The sequence below is a fragment of the Scardinius erythrophthalmus genome (assembly GCF_964197995.2).
Source record: "Scardinius erythrophthalmus genome assembly, chromosome: 17".
Taxonomy (NCBI): domain Eukaryota; kingdom Metazoa; phylum Chordata; class Actinopteri; order Cypriniformes; family Leuciscidae; genus Scardinius; species Scardinius erythrophthalmus.
In genome coordinates, this window is record NC_138237.1 from 10,521,567 (window position 1) to 10,546,219 (window position 24,653).

Sequence of the window (24,653 nt, forward strand, 5' to 3'; positions counted from 1 at the left end):
CTAGCGTAGTAAGTTTGCTCGGTAGTCACCTGGTACAGCACTGCTAGCTTCGAGTTCCTTGTCACTTCAGCAAACGTGTTCCTGTCTCACGTTTGGTTTTGCTAAAACAAACAAATAGGTTTAGTGTATATTTTCAAACGTGACTGTGCATTAATATTTTAGTGCCATGTACACATTTCCTAAATGTAGGCTAGGCTACAACCAACGCAATAAATCTGTTAAATTCACATTAAACTGTTTCAGATAAATCTGAACGTGCTTTTAGTTCCACTTACTGGACATTACTAGTAAAGTCATTTTGCAGAAATGTCACCACATGGACAAATTTCCAATAAGCCTGTTTTTCTAAATAATAACTTACGATCCAATAATCTTGACTAGTTACTTACTAGTTAGAGAAGAGTCCAATGTGAAAATGCTAAACAAAAGCAAGAACAGACAATTCACCTGTGGAATAAATGCCTAAAATATTCAGGTGAACACAAGTCTCTGCCACGGTTTTGTAAAATGACTACACAGCTGTCACTATGTGTGCTTATGGCACTGGACAAGAGAGATGCAAATATGAAATTTCATATACCAAAGCTGGGAGGAACTTATATTTCTCTGAAATATCACTGGATAAAAAAAATAAAAAAATATTCATATAAAAGTGGTCACAAAATATTTGGTCTGTAAGATAACCTCAGCCAGACTTTCCTGCCTCTGTTTTGTTTTTTTCATTTGTCTTTGTGACCCCTCTCTCTGGTCTGTATAACCTTTCTGACTTTGGAATAGGATACGAGGGGAAAATGGGAAGAAGTTTTTATTTCCTCTTCATGTGTGTGTGTGTGTGTGTGTGCGTGCGTGCGTGCGTGTGTGTGTGTGTGTGTGTGTGTGTGTGTGTGTTTTCTTCTAGGAAACCAGCTCAGATAGGAGATCTGGATATGTCCAGAACATATACTGAGACAGATCTCTCCTATGGACTTGTTTTTCTCTTTGTAATTTTCCAGTAATTCTCAAGCAATCAGGCCACATTTAATAAAAACACAGACAACATGTAGTTTCTAACACTTTTTTTTTTTTTTTACTGATTGCCAAGATATAACTACATCATGTGAAAATATTACAGAGAAAACTGTTTCCTGAGGAGCAAATTGAAAATATTCCAAAAGGAAGCACGGTGTTCCTCAGTAAAGGACTTGCTCTACTGTTGCACCTTTCAGATACACACTTTACATACTGAATAATGCCAAGAAGGCCTTACATGCAAATGTATCAAACATAACCAAAAGACAGATGATGCACATTTAATGAAATGCTTTTTGTTTCAAACAAAAATTGCATTAGAATAAAAAGAGTGCAGAATGTTACCTTACAATATTAAATTAATAAAGAATTAAGGTTTCTTCTAACTTCTGAGACCACATTGAAATTCAGGGATTTTATTTAAACATGAAAATGTACATACATACATACATACATACATACATACATACATGCATACGCTTCATTTGTTCAGAGAAATTATTATTAATTTTTAACCATTTTATTATCAATTATTACTACCACTACTATTTAATGTGCAAATTCATTTGGGGAAAATAAAGAATATTATTATTATTATTACAAACAATAATTGTTTTGGGGAAAATATGATAACAATACTGTACATGCAAATTTATCTGGGGAAAAATATTTCATTACATTTAAGAAGCTTCAGCTCCAGCAAAGGTAGGGCAGTTTTCCAGCCTGGTGGAGATACATGACAGGCTGCACAAAACCAGCTAGATTGAAACAAAAAAAGCTGAGGTACATATATATTAAAACATCTTGTGATAACAGAAGAAAGAAAAATTCTGAGATAATAGCAGGTACAAACATTGTGACCATGGTCGCAGTGATTATTAGAATGAGGTAAAACGCTCTTCTCTTCATTTGGTTTCTCTCTTTTCCTATTTTTCCTGGTCCAGGTTTCTTCAGAGCCCAGAGAACAGTTAAACAGCAGAAGATGTTTATGGAAAGAAAGAGTAAAAACTGCACTAGCCTACCACAAATAAAAATCTGAGTATATTTGACAGTAGTAAACATGTAGCACAAACAGGAGCCGAGAGTCATTAACCACACAGCAGCACAGCAGATCACTCTATATCTGAGAGGTTTGTACTTCAGAAAGGTTACAGGATGAACCACTGCCAGGTAACGCTCAACACACATCAGACACTGAAACAGAGGACGACCAGTGACGTACAGTCCTGTTAAGAACATTGAAAATGCTCCGAGCTCAGGAAATCTTATCATCAATAACATGGTTAAATAACTAACACAAATACAGATCTCACAAACAGAAAAATTTAAGTTTAGAAACTCTGATGCAATTCTTCTTCCTTTCACAATAAGCCACAGGACGTAAGCATGTGTTGGAGGACAAAACAGGACACTGAAGCAAAGTACAAAAGTGAAAACATTAAACTGAATTTTGTCAAAGGAAGTAACGCTGAGATGTGGATTCAGATCAGGGATGGAGGAGTTCTCAAATCCAGCCATCTTCTCAATGTATCTCTGTTCATATCCAAAGAGACACAAAAACAAGTCTAAAAACTCATTGATAAACCGAAAAAAAGTAACAGCCCTGACTGGTCAAAATAATGACTAGGCAAGACTCACTGGAAATATGTGCTTCTACCTACAGTTTTGCAAAACTCAGAAAATTAAAAAAGTTTCCAGTTGAAATGAACAATAGTGAATGTGAACAACTTTTGATCCAATTCACACAAATTATGCCTACAAGGGCAGATTATTGATTAATAAAGAACTCGTACAATAGCCTGACCTCAACACACAATAAACTATGTTGACGTTTTTCCATAGGAATGGTTTTTCTAGCGTAGTAAGTTTGCTCGGTAGTCACCTGGTACAGCACTGCTAGCTTCGAGTTCCTTGTCACTTCAGCAAACGTGTTCCTGTCTCACGTTTGGTTTTGCTAAAACAAACAAATAGGTTTAGTGTATATTTTCAAACGTGACTGAGCATTAATATTTTAGTGCCATGTACACATTTCCTAAATGTAGGCTAGGCTACAACCAACGCAATAAATCTGTTAAATTCACATTAAACTGTTTCAGATAAATCTGAACGTGCTTTTAGTTCCACTTACTGGACATTGCTAGTAAAGTCATTTTGCAGAAATGTCACCACATGGACAAATTTCCAATAAGCCTGTTTTTCTAAATAATAACTTACGATCCAATAATCTTGACTAGTTACTTACTAGTTAGAGAGTAGTCCAATGTGAAAATGCTAAACAAAAGCAAGAACAGACAATTCACCTGTGGAATAAATGCCTAAAATATTCAGGTGAACACAAGTCTCTGCCACGGTTTTGTAAAATGACTACACAGCTGTCACTATGTGTGCTTATGGCACTGGACAAGAGAGATGCAAATATGAAATTTCATATACCAAAGCTGGGAGGAACCTATATTTCTCTGAAATATCACTGGATAAAAAACAAACAAAAAAAAAACTTATTTTTATTCATATAAAGTGGTCACAAAATATTTGGTCTGTAAGATAACCTCAGCCAGACTTTCCTGCCTCTGTTTTGTTGTTTTTTCTTTTGTCTTTGTGACCCCTCTCTCTGGTCTGTATAACCTTTCTGACTTTGGAATAGGATACGAGGGGAAAATGGGAAGAAGTTTTTATTTCCTTTTCATGTATTGTGTGTGTGTGTGTTTCTAGGAAACCAGCTCAGATAGGAGATCTGGATATGTCCAGAACATATACTGAGACAGATCTCTCCTATGGACTTGTTTTTCTCTTTGTCTTTCATTCTATATGATGTAATGTATATTCTCATTGGACGGTTGCTACACCACCCCTGGACCATGTATAAAAGCTTAAGTACTACAGAAAGTAAAGCTGAAGCAGTTTTGTGAACATAGATTGGCTTAGATGTTTCACGACTCTTTCCATAGGCCTATGCCAATGTTATAGAGTTATAATCTAAAAATGTCTGAACATCATTGTGTTAGATGACAAAATATGAAACCAAAAGCTGTAGAACTATTGCTCATTGTAAACTAATTTAGTTCAACTATTATGGGCGCAGTTTGTCCAAAGGCCTATTTGTAGCTCAAATTCAAAAAGTAACGCAACAGATTTCAACTGTTTAAATGATTTATTTAAAAGACAACATGAAAATCCACACAGCCAAGTCTTCCACACAGATCATGTCAAGAGATGAACCATTCAGTCAGCTCTAGTCCATTACAGGTGGGAATTACTTGCGTTTTCTCTTCTTTAAGAGTGCATCTCTGAGGGCGATCTGAGGGGGGAAGATCACTATTAATAGGAAACATCACAAACACAACACAAACTGAACTTAAATGGGAAGTGCATAGAGGTTTATTGCATCTAAAGTTATTAAAGATGTGAAAGAGCTGCAGGCTCACCTGTTTGTCTCTGAAGGAGCGTTTGCCTTTGGTCCTCACGTCCTGACTGTGTTTCATCATTATGAAGTTCTTTTTTCGTTTCTTCTCCTTGTTACTGGTGCTGGCGAACGGGTTTAGCTTACTCCTCTTTTTAACAAACTCCTTCCTATCAGTCCGTCCAGCCTGAGAGAGAAAAACGTCAAGAAAGTGGAAATTTTAACCTTGTTTTTCTTTGCTATGGGAAGCTGACAAAATGGCAATTAACATGTTTTCTTTCCTTCAACATCAGTATTTTAAGAAAAAAAAAAAAAATTATATTTATAGTTTTTTTTTTTTATACTAAAATCCTGATATTGAGAGGGGGGAAAAAACATATACATAAACATTACCATTCAAGAGTTTGGGCTCAGTCATATTTTTGAAAGAAGTCTCTTATGCTCACAAAGGCAGCATTTATTTGATCAAAAATACAGTAAAAACAGTTTTTTATTTTTAAATATATTAAAAAATTTAATTTATTTCTGTGATGCAAAGCTGACATCAACATTCAGCATCATTACTCAAGTCTTCAGTGTCACATGATCATTCAGATCATAAAACAATTTTATTTTTATTTATAATTTAATTTAGCAAGGATCCATTAATAAAATATTATCCCCCACACTCACCATGGCTGTTGCCAGTCGTGTTTCTTTGTCAGATTTGGGTTTCTTGTGAAGATGCTCAATGTCTCTCAGGCTAAGCAACTCTCCTCTGGAAAAAAAAAAAGAAAAGAAAAAAAGTATCTCATATGTGAATAGACTGATTATTATCAGTTTATTAAAAAAACAAACTTGTTCCCGTAAAGAAACATCCTGCCCGAAGCATGTCCTACCTCTGCTCTTCCTCATCACTCTCTACGTTCTTCCTCTTCTGACCCTTCCCGGGAGCAGAGCTGACCTCTTTGGCCATCTGAGCGATGCGGATCTTTTTGAAGTCGTCCTGCGTGAGGAGACGACTCGTGCTGACCACGGCAGCTTTGGCTTTGCGCTCGTCCTCTGGGATACTCTGTAACTTCTCAGCCTGACATATACAAATAACAAATAGGGTTCAGATGCATGATTTTCCATCATTAGAATCAAGTGCAGAATTATACAAGAAAGTGGTTTGATCCTCACCACTTCTGCCTGATCTTCATCAGAGGAGTGATGCACGTTCACCCACTCTCCATCTTCATCATCCCCACTCATGCTGGCGCTCTCCCAGCCGTCTGGAAGGGAAAGCATTACAGTGGAATAAATGTTTTACACACATATTACTAGATGAATTAATAAGCAAATGCTAATACAGCTTTTCACATACCTTCATCTTCCTCTTCATTCACGTTCTCCTCTGCTTCCAGCACCTCAGCACCAGGGATGTAGTCTTTGGCCTCCAATTCTCCATAGCTCTGGATTTTGGCCTCCTTAGAGGATTCTGTGGGCTTTCCCTGATAACAATAATAAATGCAAAAACAATAAGGTACATTACTTTTCAAAAGTCTGGGGTCAGTAAGATTTTGTAATGTTTTTGAAAGAAGTCTCTTATGCTCACTAAATCTGTAATCAAAAATACAGTAAAAACAATAATATTGTCAAATATTACAAATTAAAAGAACTGTTTATGGCTTCTAAATTTTAAAATGTAATTTATTCTTGTGACGCAAAGCTGAATTTTCAGCATCATTACTCCAGTCTTCAGTGTCACATGATTTTTCAGAAATCATTCTAATATGCTGATCTGATGCTCAAGAAACATTTCTCCTAAATATTATCAATGCTGAAACCAGCTGTGCTGCTTAATATTTTTGTGGAAACTGTCATACTTATTAAAAGTATTCTTTATTGAAAAGAAATTTTGTAACATTTACTGTCACTTTTGATAAATTTCATCAATGCATCCTTGACAAATAAAAGTTTTAATTTCTTCCTTTCTTTCACCAAAAAAAAAAAAAAAAAACCTGATCCAAAACTTTTGATTGGTAGTTTACATCTAGAACAGGATTTCCAGCTTAACAATTTATTAAATAATAAAAATGTAACATTTTAATGAATAAATCATTTTATGAAAATAAAAAATGAAAATAAAACATGACATTTTATCTGTTTATCTGCATGTCATGTGACCATTAACAGATGGCAGGGAACCATGAACATGCAAATGTGCTGTTTGTTTATTGAAATATTAATTTAAAATCTTTAAGTAAATATTTAAGTCAAAAAGGTTTGACTGACAAAACAACTTGGGAATCCTTGATATGTAGAATGTACAATTCAAATACTTTTTTTTATATTTGAATATTGTAAGCTTCTCACCCTGTCTTTTCTGTGCAGCATCTTTGGATTGAGATCTCTGAAAAGCTGGATAAGACCTCTGGCAGACATCCCAACATCTGGAAGATAAACAAAAAGTGTCAAAGAGTCTATTCTGTTCTCATTTCATTCAAAGTATATAGCATCTGTTGAACAGACTATGATAAATAATGACAAACCACACACTTTTATCTTTGTGGGATTTGTACTGTGTGAGATCTTGAAGCAGGTCTTCTGACATGGAGAGAGGACAGCGGGCTACCAGTTCTTTTATAGCGTTGATTCTGAGATATGAGGATGAACAACATAGACATTCATGCAAATGAGGGACAAAATAACAGTATTTTGCATTAAACAATTTAACACTTCATTGTATTTCATTGAGCTTTACACAGCACCTACCCAACTGTCATGACCTCCCCTGAATTCCTGTCCGTAACAAAGTTATTGGCGATGGTCATGATGACTGGCTCAACGATCTGTAGATGTAACAGTAATGAATTAGTTAGAACACTAAAAGTTCAGGGTTGGCAAAATAAGTATATTGTATTTAAATAAATTTTAAAACGTAATTTATTCCTGTGATTTCAAAGCTGAATTTTCAGCATCATTACTCCAGTCTTCAGTGCCACATGATTCTTCAGAAATCATTCTAATATGCTCAACAATTTGGAAAACAGTTGTGCTGCTCCTAAACTGCAGTGTATATATATATATATATTTTTTTTTTTTAGTATTCTTTGATAAAACTAAACTTCAAAAGAACAGCATTTGTTTGAAAAATGAAAAAGCCTGAAAGTCTGACGAACCCCGACTAACAAGGACGCTAAACAGTAAACACAGTATTCTCTAGCAGTCATCAGCCTGCACAACTCTCACTAACTGGCCTCTGTCACACACGCAATGCAAGAGTGGATGTATATTTATCGTAGCAGAAGCGCAACAAAATAATGCTTCACGAAAAATAAAGCGAAGATGAAGACGACAAGGAAGCACAAAAAAATGAAAGCACAGCAGCTCCAGACAAACAATGACACTCAAACCTAATGTTACTCACGAGTGGAGAAGAATCAAAGCAACCCCCGCTTCTGTTTTCAGGCCTTCTCACTTAGCTCTCTCCAGCGCTGGACAGTTTTTCTAAAATTAACGCGGGTCCTAAAGGTCTTTCCGGATCATAGCCCTTCAATTTCCAGTGATATTCTTTTGTAATGTCTCTCAGCCATCTCTCTTTCTACAGTCTTTCTTCAAATCTCCCTCTTGCTACCAACTTTCAAACAGCGTTTTTCAAATACAGCATACCCGACCTTCGTTTAATAATATATAAACGCCTCATGATGAGTTCTTACCTCAGGAGGGACCAGCTGATGGGAGGCCTGGGCGGCACACAACAGAATTTTGGTCACCTCTGAAACAAAAACAACAAATTAACATGAGGAGGACATAAACATGGCCTCTGAAGACATGAGTATTAGATAAGAGACAATGATGTGAATTACACATTATTTGTGCAAGTATTCTATAAAGACAGCAGTGTTTACCTCTCTGGTGAGGCTGAAGGAACCGCTGGACAAACGGATAGAAATTAAAAAGGAAAAGCTGTAAAGATGGAAACAAAACAGGTTAGATAAAGTTAATGAGAAAATAATGAACCATAAATGTGCAAACGCTCACTTATACATTACCTCATGAATTCCCACGAGTCTAGAGATGAGCTCCATCATCATGATCTTCACCTCGAACCGTTCGTTTGAGCTTTCCAGCTGCTTCAGGAGCTTCTCTGCGAAATCTGAATAACACAGATATAATTACTAATCTAGATGCTTTTATAGAAAGTGATTCACAAGATGGATCAGTTCTTGTGGGTCTGATCCTGCAACTTCCAGGTACCAGATCTTTAACCACTACACTACATCACTACATGTATGTTGTATTCTATGTAAGTGTGAAAGGGTGGTCTGACCTTGTGGATCGTGGATCAAATGGATGGCGGAGAAATTAAAAACCTCCACTTTTTTCTTCTTTTTATGTTTCTGAGAAAACAAAATGAAAATTACAAATTTAGCAGTGACATTAACAAAAAAACATTGATTTGTTAATTATGAAACACTTCATTTAACCTTGAGGACTTTCATTGCTTTCTCCATTTTCCTCTTATTTTTGGACGTTTTCTTTCCGGTGGAATATCGGATCATTAAATCTCTGGTCGTTGGCCCATCATCCTACAGAGGAAAAACACATTTAATAATTATTTTTAATATTTAAAGTACACTACCATTCAAAAATTTGGGGTCTGTAAGATGTTTTTGAAGGAAGTGTCCTATGCTCATCAAAGCTGCAATTATTTGTACAGTAAAAACAGTAATATTGTGAAATATTCCTACAATTTAAAATAGCAATTATCTATTTGAATATATTTTAACATTTTATGTATGTGATGCAAAGTTGAATTGTCAGCCTCATTACTCTCCAGTCTTCAGTGTCACATGATCCTTCAGAAATCATTCTAATATACTAATTTGGTAAACAAGAAGCATTTTCAGTGTTCAATGTTCTCTTTCAAGTTCAATAGAACAGCATTTATTTGAAATAGAAATCTTGTGTAACATTATAAATGACTTTACTGTTATTTTTGACCAATGTAATGTGTCTTTGCTTAATAAAAGAATTAATTTCTTAAAAAAATAACAATTTAATGACCCCAAACTTTTGCATGGTAGTGTACATAAAAGAAGCAAGCAGAAGAAAAAATTGCACTTATTTACCTCAGATTCTGAATCACTGTCTCTCTTTTCATCTTCATCTTTTCCCAGGAAGAACTTCAATCCAGCCACAAGGATCTGAGAGAAGACAGGAATTGTCAAAACATATTAGAAGAGATCATAAGCCCTTGTAAAGCAGCTTTGTGAATAAAGTTATGATATAGTGTATAATAAATAAAAGTATCCTTAACAAATATGTCACTAAATATTTTAATACTGGAAATTCATACATATTAAATTAGAGTGAAGGCAAAAAAAATCAAACCTTTGTGACTTTGGAGAAACACGCTGTGGTGATGACGTTCACGGTTTTTGCGTCATTCCTGATTGGTTGATGTGGGAATGAAAAACAGTTATGATTGCAGATCATATTAAATGGCATCACATTACAAAGATGCTTCTGTTCAAGGACTCACCAGATGTTTCTTCTGTAAAGCTCAACCATTACATCTAGAGAGATCTTGGCAGCAATGGGGTTTGAATCCCTCAGCATGGTGTACATGAAGTTCTGTAAGGTCTGAGCGCAGAAGAAACACAAAAGAGCTGAGTATTTATTTCAAAATGGAGGGAAGGGAATCTCATGAACATGTCAGTTTCATATTTCACACCCCAAAAATAGAATTAAGAAATATCGAAATAAGTACACGACAACAATTTAGAGGGTAAATTAAGGAAAAAAATGTCACCATCAAATCAAAATTGACTATCCTTTTTTATGAAATAATGCAGTATTTTTTATAAATGATTTACACAAAGTTTTTTAATTCATGTCACCTCTTAATCTTTAATCAAAATAACTTCCCCTCTCCTGCAGCGACATCTCTTCACTACTCTGATGATGTGTTTACTGGTGTGAGGGCGGGGCAACCTGTCACTCACATCAGATCCACCAATAGCAAACCACAACCACCCAATCAATTCCCAATGGAGAAAAAAAGTCCCACCCTACATTTTTTCTTGTTCCAGAAGCCATTTCTCTCTGATATATGAGTATATATATATTACAATATGGAAGAAAAGATTATCGTGACTTCTTTAATACCACATATCATTTCTTATTTTTTCTGATGTTTTTTTATGTGAAGTTTTGCATATTTTGCAGTCCTTCAATTGTCACTTGATGGAAAATGAATATGATACCCAAATACAAGCGCCTTACCGTGTTCAGTTTGTTGTTTTTGTGCTTGGCATTGATATTTTTGATATCGGTCACAATGTGGGTATATAAAGTCTGAGGAGACAGAGGACAATTTTGATCAGAAGGCTTTGCAATAATTCAATGCAACATTTTGAGAATTTGCAATAATTCTAAAATCAGAATTGCACTGCAAAATTCACAGACCTTTCGCAAAAGTTTGTCATGACAGCGCAGCAGCTCAAAGAACAGTCCCAGAAGACTGGTGGGACTGACCAGATCTTTGTTCCTCAAGAGGATGAGGGCTTTGCAAAACGTCTGAAAGAAATTGCAAAAAGTTATTCCTTTAGAAAACAGATCTTTAAAAGTTAAAGGTACACTATGTAACTTTTATTTTGTTCAAAATAAACAAAATTTCAATGAGTCAATACATCAATCCTTCTTCCAATACGTGTTTTTTTTCTAACCCTGATTCACTATAGCAAGCGTTCTTTTTGAGAAATTGTTTACATATGTTACTCGCCCGTGCGCGTCTCGTCATATCCAAAAAAAATTGAAAAGTTGCTCTGGCTACTTTGACGCATGTAAGGTGTAGTGTCATATGTTTGTTCTCACAATGAGCGAGAAAGGTTGACATAGAGCTCACTAAATCAATCTAGTCACGTTTTAAAAATGCTAAAAAGTAAACGCGACAGAGCTCGAAATAAAACGAGAATCAACATTAGCTTGGCTTTTTTGGATTTGAAATGTAAATGTGACGTGGAGATGGAGTTTAGTTTATATTCCTCAACAGGAGAGTAAATGCATATTACTCTAACAGAGTCCATTATCTATATCCATTATCTAAGCATTATCTATTGTGAAGGGTCATATTCTTCCACACAGTCACGCAGAGCCGAAGCACACCCAAAAATGTTCTTCATGCAGTTTTGTTTTTTAACCGCTAGAGCAGAGTTCTCAAACCGGTTCCACGGAGGGCCTAGTGTATGCAGGTTTTTGGTCTTTCCCTTCAATTACTGCCCAATTAAGACCTAGACTACCAGGTGAGGGGAGATCTTAACCAATTAGTGACCTACTCAATCAGTTTGGTTCAAGGTAAAAGAGAAAACCTGCATACACTAGGCCCTCCGTGGAACCGGTTTGAGACCACTGCGCTAGAGGGTCAAAAATTACATAGTGTACCTTAAAAAAGAAGCTCTTACTCTGAAAGAAAGACTGTAAGAAACTATCCAGATTGAGTTAGTTTAAACTAACCGACATTCTAACTGTCCTGTAAAAACTTAATCTGAACAACAAATATCATTCGTACCATTCTGAGATCTGACTCCAGCAGCGTGTGATGGTTTAAGAGAAGATCAGTCAGCTGCTGTGGGAAGTCTGACAGCTCCTCTAAGTAACAGTGTCCAACCTGGAGACAAAAAACACAATCAGTCAATAACGGTCTGATTCATAAGAGATCAAATGCAGAATAAATAAAGAGCACATCCATACCTGAGCCAGGAACATGACCAAATCAGCCAGGTCTTTGTTGGATTTGTCAGGCTGATGTTTAAAGATCTCCACATTTGACTGATAATGACGATACTGCTGCAAAAACTGGAATGACAACAAATTAAGCTCATTTAGTAGGGGTGTAACAATATCTTGTGTCACAACATATCACAATACAAAAATGCAACAATATGTATTGTGGATTCTAGTGACAATATTTAATGTGTATTGTTCACCCAAAATTAAAATTACTGTGAAGAGAATTTTTTTTAGTGTCAGAACTACATTAAACTACTATATGTAATGTTGAATATAATGAATAATAATATTCATCTAAAATAATTCTGTATTTTCAGCTTCAGAATCATGAATACATGAATTATGTTGTCACTATTGTCCTGTGCATTGGGTTACCAGCAGCACCAAGTCCAAGCCCATTCATTTACTCCCCCAATGCTCAAATTTAGCATTTTAAATGAACAGTACTATTCTTGTTAAGCTTTTATCATATGTCTTGAAGTATCGCAATAATATCGTATCGTGATATGTATCGAATCGTGACATGAGGGTATCGTTACACCCATGGATAAAACTAAATGTTTTAGTAAAACTAGATACATTTATTCCGTATCACTAAGTTTCTATTACAGTTACTAGCAATACCAGTTATCATAACTGCTATCTGTACAACAGATCCCCATAGCATTTTGTTAATAATAAAACTAATAATAATAGAATAGTAATTCTAATTAATACATAGTTACGAAATCGAAAGTTACATAACTAGAATAGTTACGTTACATAAAATTAGACGCTTGTTAGGTTTAATAAATACATGAACAGCTTGTCATAGTGCTTGTCATATAATTATTGTGGTTTACTCGCGACCAGGCCAGTTGACAAATCCAATAGCAAGTGTCTTACCTCCTCCGTATAGGACTTCGGATCCCTCTTGATCAGATTTTGCAACTGTGGGAGGTTCGTCGGTAATTTGTTATTGTTACGGCCCGTCATTTTTGATTATTTTCTTATACGACGCGTCAGAAAAGAACGTTTATTTTGACTGATTCTATTATTTCTTCACCAGCGTGGCTCATAAGAAGGACGCCATGCTGCCAGCGAACTACGGAAAGCCTGGAAGGACAATCAGGAGGATCTCAAAAGCGTCACTAGCGGTGTTCAACAGTTATCTCTCTGTAGACTGCTGCGACCCCAAGTGGAGAATGGAGGTACTGCAGGATACATTTATATAGTATGCACATTTTCGCCACTAGGCTAAATAATTGTGAAACTACATTAGTCCAACTGAAAAGCACATTTTTTAGGTTATTTAACATTCCCAATTAAAAGTAGATTTCTAACAGTTGTTTTTGCATTTCACTAATACTACTGATCAATCCAAATCGATTTAAAAACCACATCCATTTTAATTGTAATCTGTCCGTTGTCACTGATCATTATGTTTAGATAAAGAAATCTGCAATTTGACATTTTGCTATTGAGGCTGTTTATGTGAGTTGAGTTTCTACAGCCTGTGTTTTATATAATTAGTATTTTATATGCCAATAGTATATAAGAGATGAGGAAACCATCAATGGAACGGGGAAATAGTCAAATCTGTTTTTACTGATACAGACAGCTATACTTGCTCAAGAAGCAAATGTGTAAAAACACTTTTTTGAAAAGCACTTTTTGCAATTCCGAAAACTGAATTTAGAGACAATGTTTATCTCAAACCTAGTAAAACCTCTCAATGCATCCAAATAAAGAAAAATCATAAGTAAGACCTGAAAGTCTTAAAAACAGTAGCAGAAATGGCAAAAACACATTAAAGGAAATCTTAAAGGCATGATATTCTTTTATTTACAAATTGCAAATTGTCCAGTATGTAACAGCTTTAAAACATATCAACAGATTTCATATGATAAATATCACACTAAATATAACACTTTTAATTTCTTCGATTACCACTGGCACTCAGTGATTTCTAAAAGATTTACAAAGCAAATACTGTCTTGTATTCTGTCAAGGCAACATTTCCAGCATCATTTCATTTAAAATACACAAGAATAATTTTGTACCACAAAAAAATATGAATTCATTTCTTTTTTTATTTGATCCATAATCTTTAAGGAATCTATAAAAACAGTTTTTACCAAAAAAAAAAAAAAAAAAAAGATAAGTTATAAAATAAATGCTTTCAAAGAAGTAGCAGCCAATGGTCAAGAATGTAAGCGATAAGTATACACAAAATTCTGTAAGAATTGTATGCATCACAGACGTCCAAAACATCGTAAGAACATAATTTGTTCGGACAAGGTCGAAGCCCCTGATCGGAAATCAAAGAAACGTCTGGATGACTGAAGCCCGCAGGTGTTTTCAGCTGATCTGTGACTCTGTGAGGAGAGAAAGAAGGCAGTGCTGGTCCACGCTTTTATCCTGAGAGTTTCTCTTCTGCCTGGAGACATCGGAGCACATACAAGATGACCTGGTAGCAGAAAATGTATTGTTCCTGGAGGGGACAACAGGAAATGTTACGTGAAGAAAGACAGCAGAAGTAAACTTTAATTAAATTCATAGTTAGTTATGAAATTCTTACCTCTGTTTGCACCATGCCTTGCCTCTGGAGTCTCATGGTACGTACCACATCTGATATGTCAAACTAAAGAGAGGAAATGTGGTATTATTACATGTAACTTAATATCACTTATTAATCACAAAGCTAATAATGTACAGTTATATAATATAATATATTAATACATTTTATATGATGTTCTTAAATGAGATCGATTTTGTCATTAAACTATTTATACAATTTATGTAATTTAAAAAAGTCAATTTATTATTAAGTGTTACTAGAAACAAACAAACAAACATGCATACATACATACATATATTCATACATATATAAATTCAGCCAGACAAAATTGTGATTATCGCAAATTAAATCCAAATAAAAATGCATTTCTAAAAATAACAACACTTAACGAATTTAAAGTGTTTTAAAGTGAAACACTTTACACATTACGAATTTAAATTCAAGTCAATTGCTCAAAGAATAATGACAGACCTCTATATTTTAAAGGTGACACTTACATCTGCATCTTTGCTGATTAGGCCGAGAACCACGTCGATGCAAATGAGCGTTCCTGATCGGCCAATCCCTGCACTGCAGTGAGTGATGATGGGGCCTGATTGGTGGATGTGTCTCATGTAGGAAATGAATGTCAGGAGCTGTTCTGGTTGAGTCGGGGTTCCATGATCAGGCCAGCCTGTGTAGTTCAGATGAGTGACTCTCTGGATCTCACTAGTCTAAAAGAGAATGATATTCACATATGCAGATTTATGCATTTAAATCACTATATCTATAAGTGTATTTATAAAGATATTAGAGCTGCGCGATTTGGGAAAAAAAAAATCAAATTGCTATCTTTGATAAAAGTTGATGAAATTCCAGATTTGCTGTGCTTGCTCATGTTCGAGAGCGAGAGTAATAATAATAATAATAATATTTATTATTATTATTATTAGTAGTAGTAGTAGTAGTAGTAATAGTATTAAATAAAATTATTAAAATAACAAAAAAACAAAAATAAGAAATATTACTATTGTAATGTCACTGTAAAATAAAAATTAGTATTTAAGAAAATATAAAATAATATAAACAACAATATAATTTTTAGTGCTATCAAATCATAATATGTATGTGTGTATGTATGCATGTATGTGTGTGTGTGTGTGTATATATATATATATATATATATATATATATATATATATATATATATATATATATATATATATATATATATATATATATATATATATATATATATATATATATATATATATATATATATATATATATACACATACATAGAGAGAGAGAGAGAGAGAGAGAGAGAGAGAGAGAGAGAGAGAGAGAGAGAGAGAGAGAGAGAGAGAGAGAGAGAGAGAGAGAGAGAGAGAGAGAGAGAGAGAGAGAGAGAGAGAGAGAGAGAGAGAGAGAGAGAGAGAGAGAGAGAGAGAGAGAGAGCTGTCTGTTACCTGGATGTCTTTGACCTCTATGAGCCGGATGACGAAGTTGTCCAGGTGCTGATCTTTGACCAGTGTGATCTGCAGCCGGTCGTCTACCATCTCGGGTGAGCGGGGCGTATCGGGCCAGTACCTCTGACATTTCACTTTCCCTCCTTCCACTTCCTGTGTCATCATGGCGATCACGTTGGACTTCTGCTCCCAGACCATCTGCCAGAAGTCCCCGAGCGTGGTGGGCAGCGGCCCCTGGCACGCGATGTACAGGAACTTCTCGTCTTTTACAGGCATCTTGATGAAGTTAGCATTTATGTAGCCGCCATCCTTTCCCAACACGACCCTGGTTGTGTCAACTGAATCATGACAGAGCAAGAGATGATTAATATGCAAAAAAAGCGCGGAGAAACATGCTGAAACATTGTTAAACATCAGTGTTTCTCCTAACTCACATGGAACGATGTTCTTGTAACGGTTTTTCTTCTTGTTCTCTTTGGTCTGGCCAATCAGACATTCATCCAAGGGGCGCAAATTCTGCAGGTTCTTTGAAAGAAAACAATATGCCCATAAAAATGGATTATTTTATCACCATATTAGCATTAGATGCTATATTCATGGCAAAAAAAGATATGAATAAATAATAAAAATATACACTGCGATTTGAAAGTTTGGGATTGGTAAGATTTTTTTATGTTTTTGTACGACGTCTTATGCTCACCAAGGCTGCATTTATTTGATCAAAACTACAGTAAAAACAGTAATATTGTGAAATATTTTTTCAATTTAAAATAATTGTTTTTTATTTGAATATATTTTAAAATGTAATGTATTCCTGTGATGCAAAGCTGAATTTTCAGCAGTCATTATAAACGTCTAGAAGAAAGTGTGGTAACACTTTACAATAAGGTCCCATTAGTTGATGCATTGACTAACATTAACTAACAATAAGGAATTATTTAAGTTAACATTAGTTAATAAAAATACAACTGTTCATTCTAAGGTCATGTTAGCTCATAGCACATAAATAAAACTTTGGATTTTAAATGTATTAGTAAATGTTGAAATTATGATTAACCTTCTAAATGCTTTAGAAGTATTTTTCATTTGTAGTTCACGTGGACTAATGTAGTAAACTGATTTTAACAAACGGAATCATATTGTAAAGTCTTACAGAAATTGCTTTTAATCTGCAAAAAGTACAGATGTTCTCTTTAAGTATCTGGTACAGTGAAATATTTCTGCACCTCAAACTCTTGCAGAGGAACTTTCTGCTCCAGCAGGCCTCTCATCATACGGACTATAGTGTTGAGGTTAGTGGATGTGTAATGGCCGTCAGGAACCACTTTAACCAGCGGCAGAGACGTCAGCTCATCCTCAGTAACAATGGGTCCATCTGAGAAAGAGAGAGAAGAAAAATAACATGTATTACAGTTACAATGAGACAAACTGATTGCATGAACAATAAGAAAATGACCCATTTCCCTGTGAGAAACGGTGGTTTCAACAGCAAAACAGGTTTCTGCTGACTGACCTTCAGCAAATTTAGCAAAGTTGATGTCCTCTATTGGCAGCTCATCGCTCCCCCATGTGATCTCATCTTCATCCAGCTGGCCTGACGAGGACTGCAGGGCACTAACATTTGATCGGAACAAACGTGTTAGACTGAATTTAGGAGGATATAGTTATTAGTTTCAGTCATTCCTGAAGCTCAAACAGTAGAGCATGACCTGATGATGCATAACACGCAAGTGCTTTCACTCTGACTGTGTAACAGATCTCTACAGAGAAAATAAAATGAATTCTGGGTAAGGACACCATTTCCTTTTATAACAACCACAATGATAACATGGTTGTTGGGAGTTGGTCATTGACTCATTGAGAATTATTAGTTTGGGGTCCGTATGATTTATTGATGTTTTTGAAAGAAGTCTATTAAGAAGGCATTTATTTGATAGAATATACGGTAAAATCAGTAATATTTTTAAATATTATTACAATTTAAAACTAATTTACTGTTTTCTATTTGAATATATTTAAAAATGTAATTTATTCCTGTGATGACAAAGCTGAATTTGAATCAGTCATTACTCTGATGATAGAAATCATTCTAATATGCTGATGTGCTGCTCAGTTATTATCTATTATTATTATTGGCAGTTTTTGCTGCTCAATATTTTTGTGAGAATCGTGATACATTTATTCCTGGTTCTTTGATGAATATTAAGTTAAAACAGCATTTATTTGATATAGAAATCTTTAGTAACATTATATTTGACCAATTTAATGCATACTTGCTGAATAAAAACTTTTTGTACAGTAGTATAGATCCAAACAACATTTAATCTACACTTTATTGTTTAAATAGTCTGGATTCAGTCATGTTTACCGAATAGAAAGTGTTTGGGTGAGAAGTCTTTTTTCAAACAATATTTGATGTTGCTTAAAAACTATCACCTTTTTTTTGTTGCAGTTTTGCACTGCATTTTTAACCATATTTTCTGAGTTTTAAATGTAAGCTGACACAAAAACACCCACTGTAGATGTGAAATTAGTGAAAGAGTCCTATGAGAGTTGATAAAATTGTTTTCATCTTCCTCACCTGTCATTCAGTGGGGCATCAACATTTTCTTCCTTCCACTCAACCTTCCGAGATGTCTGAAGACAGAGGAACATGAATATTAATCTGAACTATGAGCTGTTCCAAGTCAATACAATTGCCTCAAAGTCCATTGTTATTAGATCAGATCTTATGAACTATGATTGACTGCTGTAAAATTGCAGATATTCAAAGTTTAATTACAGATGGCCGTACCTCTGGGGAGTCTTCGGGCAGAGACGAGCCATCACAGTCTGTGTCCTCTGATAGGTCACCACTTCCTTCTGTTCCCTTGCCTTTCTCTAGAGAGCCTGTGTCATAGTCTAGAACACACACACATTCAAATAATGTAAATACCACACTCTCACATGTCCAGGTGAAATTCAGATGAGCTATCTGCTAGAATGATGTCTCATATGGGGTTTCTTATAAAACTTAAGTCAGAAAAAATGTGTGCTATTTGAAAAATTAAATTAAATTAAATTAAATATAAAAAATATTTGCCATGGCAATATTTTTCATTTACTTCAAATTTATATAAATATAATATAGAAATATATTATATAATAAATATATAATAAAGACTATATAAACATCTACAAATAAACTAATAAATGACATGCACATAAAATTACTAAAAAATATTTCTAAAATTAAAACTTAAATATTTTTTTTGTATATTTTCCATTTTGATTTTAATTGTATTTAATTAATTTTATATTTAATTAATATGTAATAATATATATAAAAAAACATTACAGTTATATATATATATATATATATAAAGAGATCAGATGCAAAAGCCACATATATATATATAAAACATTACAGTTACAGTATATATATATATATATATATATATATATATATATATATATATATATATATATATATATATATATATATATATATATATATATATATATATATATATATATATATATATAAAGAGATCAGATGCAAAAGCCACATATATATATATATACATATATATATATATATATATACTGCTCAAAAAAATAAAGGGAACACTTAAACAACACAATGTAACTCCAAGTCAATCACACTTCTGTGAAATCAAACTGTCCACTTAAGAAGCAACACTGACTGACAATCAATTTCACATGCTGTTGGGCACATGGAATAGACAATAGGTGGAAATTATAGGCACAGGGCGCCAGTGGCGAATTTGCCAATCTTGGTGTTCTCTGGCAAATGCCAAGCGTCCTGCACGGTGTTGGGCTGTAAGCACAACCCCCACCTGTGGACGTCGGGCCCTCATACCACCCTCATGGAGTCTATTTCTGACCGTTTGAGCAGACACATGCACATTTGTGGCCTGCTGGAGGTCATTTTGCAGGGCTCTGGGAGTGTTCCTCCTGCTCCTCCTTGCACAAAGGCGGAGGTAGCGGTCCTGCTGCTGGGTTGTTGCCCTCCTACGGCCTCCTGCACGTCTCCTGATGTACTGGCCTGTCTCCTGGTAGCGCCTCCATGCTCTGGACACTACGCTGACAGACACAGCAAACCTTCTAGCCACAGCTCGCATTGATGTGCCATCCTGGATGAGCTGCACTACCTGAGCCACTTGTGTGGGTTGTAGACTCCGTCTCATGCTACCACTAGAGTGAAAGCACTGCCAGCATTCAAAAGTGACCAAAACATCAGCCAGGAAGCATAGGAACTGAGAAGTGGTCTGTGGTCACCACCTGCAGAACCACTCCTTTATTGGGGGTGTCTTGCTAATTGCCTATAACTTCCACCTATTGTCTATTCCATTTACACAACAGCATGTGAAATTGATTGTCAGTCAGTGTTGCTTCCTAAGTGGACAGTTTGATTTCACAGAAGTGTGATTGACTTGGAGTTACATTGTGTTGTTTAAGTGTTCCCTTTATTTTTTTGAGCAGTGTATATAAAAATAGTATTTCATATCAATCCTCAATACTAAAATAAAACTGGTCATGTGATCTTTATTGTACCTATCGGAGGGAGGGGAGGTGAATTGATGCTCTTGCTTTGCTCTGATGGCGTCTGGAGTTTTGTTTTCACGCCACTGTCTTCACTCACATCTGAAACATCACACAACAATAACAGATTTTCATTAGCCCTTTTTGTAAGACTAAATTATTACGCTTAGGCCTGGTATCACAGACAGGGTTTAGATTAAGCCAGGATTAGTCCTTAGTTCAATTAGGACATTTAAGTAGCTTTTATAAACATGCATTAGAAGAAAACATTACTGGTGTTCATATTGAGACAAAACAATACCACTGACATATTAAGATATGACAATGCAAGTTGCTTTCAGTTAAAACAGCTCAAACATGCATTTTAGTCTGGGACTAGACTTAAGCCTTGTCTGTGAAACAGGCGGTAAATTATAATTACTCTTTCATTAAAATAACATTAAAAAACATGTATCAATTCATTATTTATAACAATAAATATGAAAAAAAAAAAAAGTTTTTCTATTTAAGTTTTAAATATCTGTATATTTATAGACAAAATGTTTTTATATATAATAATAAATATTAAATATGTTGTTTTTATATATGTAATTTTTTTAAATTACTATGTGAATAAATAAAAAAATAATTGGACAAAAAAATAGATAAACACAACCTGACAGTTCCGGGCATTCATTCATTCATTCTACTTTATTAATAACCATGAGGTTGTACCGTTATTGCCATTAACACCGTTGGATTTGAGAGGCAGAAAGCCCAGGTACGTGTTGGGCATTTGGTCAGGTGGACGGGAGACGATGAGGTGCACCAAGCCTTTAGATTTACGGATGGTTGTGACGGCTTTAGAGTGAGACACGCCGATCATCAGATCGTCATTGACCTGTACACAAACAGCAAAATTGGCTTTCGGAAGTTCAATTTAAAAATGCAACTTAAAAAAAATGGGTGTGAAGTGTAAAAACATTGCTTATGTACCTTGAGCAAACGATCGCCAACTTGCAACGTGCCTGCAGTGTCTGCGGTGCCTCCAGGGGTGACGTACTTCACGAAAATACCCCTTTCTCCACCAATCACAGAAAAGCCCAGGCCCCCTGCTGGCGGCTTTTCCAACTGCAGCTTCACAATCTGCTCCTGTAAACATTTTAGACAAGAAAAGAGTGAAACAAAGAAGGCAAAATGAATGAGACGAGGAAAAACTGGAGAAAACTTACAAAAGAAAGCAAGCCACAATGACAATGAAGCACAATTACAGTGAATTCAGGGAAGGAAGAAGCCTCAGTGTTGGCCATTGACGGAACACGTTTCCTGAAAATCGAGTCAAATTCCTCTCACCGGCTCCTCTTGTAACAAACAGACCGCAGAAATCTGACCTGCCTCAGTTAAATTTCAGGCTGTTTGTGTCCCGTCTCACATGCCACAAACAGCACCCACAGTATAATAGTTTCTGTTTCTGAAGTCGGTTTATTTAGTGATAAAATATTTAGCCAGAGCAGCACCGATCAATATTAGGTAATAGTTTACCAGAAGTTCTACAGGTTCTTACCTCAGCAGGACAGATCCCGGACAGGGCCTCTAATTCGTTACGATCGTTGCTATGGAGATAACCTATGATACAAAGAGAAAGAGCAAGAGAGAAATGAGGTCACAGTGTAAATTACTCAGCTTACAACCAGAAGAGTAACAACAACTAACTACTAACTAGAGCATCAGAATGCCACAAGTCAAAAGAAAAATAAACTGTTGATACCATTCATTTAAGCAATAAGCCGCACAAGATCATGTGTTTTTACCATAGTTAAGGAGTAATGTTAGCTAAAAGCAATATTATAAGAGACTCGTGTAATATAATATACAACAACTAGAATAGCATTTCCTGAAGTTTTATACTTTTAGGCTTCTGCTTCTCGCTCTGTAAATGACCAATCAGATTTCAGTATGCAAATATTATGATGACATCTTCAGTGTGTGTTACATTACACCAACATTATCAGTCAATGTAAACTTTACAAACTTACCTTATCTTTACAAATGTATAATATCTTTAACCGCTTGAAATGTATTGGCATATTTAAATATATTTGATAATTTTCACAACCCAATTTTGAATCTGAACATCACTACTACATTACCATTCAAATGTTTGGGGTACGCACAATACAACTTAAAAAAAAAAATTATATTACTGATTTATATTATTTTCTATATCAAAAAATTCAGTTCCTTTCAACTTTATATTTCTCAAAGTATCTTGGAAAACAATGCTTTCCACAAAAATATGAAGCAACTGTTTTCAACATTGATAATAATAATAATAATAATAAGAAGAAGAAATGGTTTTTGAGACCCAAATCAGCATATTAGAATGATTTCTGAAGGATCATGTGACACTGAAGACACAGAAAATTCATCTTTGATCACAGAAATAAATTACATTAAAAAAATATTAAAATAAAAAAAAAGTTATTTTAAATTATAAAAATGTTTGACAATTAAATTTTTTTTACTGTATTAAAAAAAAATGCAGCCTTGTGGAGCATTAAAGTCTTTAAAATCATACCGACCCCAAACTATTGAACAGTGTATGGTGACAAAATTTTGACCAAAAAACATGTAGGTACAGCTGGTTTATTTCCCACTACACTTACCGTTCATACTCTGGGAGACTTTAGAACTGATGTTATTGTTTAGCAATGAAATCTCCTCCTCACCCGGAAAAACAGGCTTCCCATGCCTACGGAAATATAGTTAGATAGTGGCATCCGTCCAGAAGTTTTACAGTTTCACACATCACATAACAGCTGACAAACAAGTCTATCAAAAGAATCTTCCCAACACCTGAATAATTCAATCCTTTATGCATATTGGAATGAACGTTGTAGTGTTTTTGGAGAACATTGCGAGTGGTGTCGTGCGACAAACTCACCTGGTGGCTTTGAGACTAAGATTCCTCAGTGACAGCTGCAGGAGTCTGCGGCTCTCGCTCAAGGTTAGATCCTGCGTCGGAGCGCCGTTGATGTAATGTATGATATCCAAGTGTCTCAAACTGCCTTCTGCTGAGGCTACGGATCCTGGGATGATGTCCTTCACGTACAGTACGCCCAACCCACTGTTACTTCCTCCATCGAGAACCAGACCTACAAGAGACGGCCACACACACACCCAGTAAACAAACACTTAAGTGATCCGGCTGCACTAAACTAACACCACCTTCTTTCTTTCTTTCACTTTTTTGTCAGCAAGCTGAAATCCGACACCCTTATCTAGCTTGTTGTTGAACCCCTTGAGCTCATTTTTCCAGTGAAACGCAGGTGGGCTTTGTTTATGCTGATGGATATCTGTGTTTTTGTATGACCCAGTAAAGCCCCCATTGACCTCTGACAGTCAGATAACACTAATGCGCCACATGTATCGGTCAAACGCAGCAAAATATACTTGCCCAGCTGGATTCTGGGCATTTCCGGGAACACCATTGAGTTGTAAAGAGGATCAGTTGCAATATACCTTGATATTTCCATTACCTAAAGGCTCGTCGTGACACTGAAACGTGATGTCGGGAAGGAGGTGGGCCTCTATTGGTGGTTTGGGAGGTTCTAGGACACGGCCTACCACCAGGTCCACGACTTTGGGGGCGGCGCGAACCAGGTTGACCACCTCTGTGTGATTCATGCCGGACACCTCAGTGTTATTCACCTAAAAAAAACAGGAAGAAGAATGAAGATGCGTAAAACACAAATAACAATGTGTAAAATAAATTAAAATGTACATTTTGTAGCTTGTAGTCCATGTGTGTTAGCTTTATATGCTAGTGTAGTGCCTAGGTAATGTATAGAATTAGGCAATGTATTTTTGCCAAAAACCATCAGGCATTCTATACATTGCCTAGGCATTCTATACAATACCGGGATTTCACACTTTGCCGGTAACATACATAGAA

At 35.4% G+C, this 24,653-nt stretch overlaps 2 protein-coding genes across 4 annotated transcripts in view; both read right to left on the reverse strand.

The window, feature by feature from the left end:
- Window positions 1-4,146: 4,146 nt before the first annotated feature.
- On the reverse strand, window positions 4,147-13,345 carry sdad1 (SDA1 domain containing 1). Its single transcript, XM_081391561.1, has 22 exons — window positions 13,052-13,345; window positions 12,128-12,232; window positions 11,946-12,044; window positions 10,844-10,954; window positions 10,661-10,732; window positions 9,918-10,018; window positions 9,767-9,824; window positions 9,505-9,579; window positions 8,860-8,961; window positions 8,703-8,772; window positions 8,425-8,528; window positions 8,281-8,338; window positions 8,089-8,147; window positions 7,145-7,221; window positions 6,929-7,026; window positions 6,746-6,822; window positions 5,754-5,880; window positions 5,570-5,661; window positions 5,287-5,474; window positions 5,081-5,165; window positions 4,434-4,595; window positions 4,147-4,306 (listed from the first exon to the last, which is right to left on the reverse strand). Exons 1-22 carry the CDS (start codon window positions 13,139-13,141, stop codon window positions 4,262-4,264), a joined length of 2,055 nt encoding a protein of 684 aa, XP_081247687.1. The 5' UTR covers window positions 13,142-13,345; the 3' UTR covers window positions 4,147-4,261.
- Window positions 13,346-13,961: 616 nt separating this feature from the next.
- The window catches only part of ptpn13 (protein tyrosine phosphatase non-receptor type 13), an 81,382-nt gene continuing 70,690 nt past the window's right edge, over window positions 13,962-24,653 (reverse strand). For all 3 annotated transcript variants that reach the window (XM_081391384.1, XM_081391385.1, XM_081391383.1), the window contains 16 exons: window positions 24,238-24,409; window positions 23,643-23,853; window positions 23,365-23,450; window positions 22,263-22,324; window positions 21,695-21,850; window positions 21,434-21,599; window positions 20,732-20,821; window positions 18,969-19,075; window positions 18,756-18,811; window positions 17,688-17,788; window positions 17,401-17,549; window positions 16,609-16,699; window positions 16,175-16,512; window positions 15,224-15,439; window positions 14,727-14,789; window positions 13,962-14,639 (listed from right to left, as the gene is read on the reverse strand). In XM_081391384.1, the coding sequence (XP_081247510.1) occupies window positions 14,562-14,639; window positions 14,727-14,789; window positions 15,224-15,439; window positions 16,175-16,512; window positions 16,609-16,699; window positions 17,401-17,549; window positions 17,688-17,788; window positions 18,756-18,811; window positions 18,969-19,075; window positions 20,732-20,821; window positions 21,434-21,599; window positions 21,695-21,850; window positions 22,263-22,324; window positions 23,365-23,450; window positions 23,643-23,853; window positions 24,238-24,409 (2,142 nt within the window). In that variant the 3' untranslated portion in view covers window positions 13,962-14,561. The remainder of the gene's footprint in view (window positions 14,640-14,726; window positions 14,790-15,223; window positions 15,440-16,174; window positions 16,513-16,608; window positions 16,700-17,400; window positions 17,550-17,687; window positions 17,789-18,755; window positions 18,812-18,968; window positions 19,076-20,731; window positions 20,822-21,433; window positions 21,600-21,694; window positions 21,851-22,262; window positions 22,325-23,364; window positions 23,451-23,642; window positions 23,854-24,237; window positions 24,410-24,653) is intronic.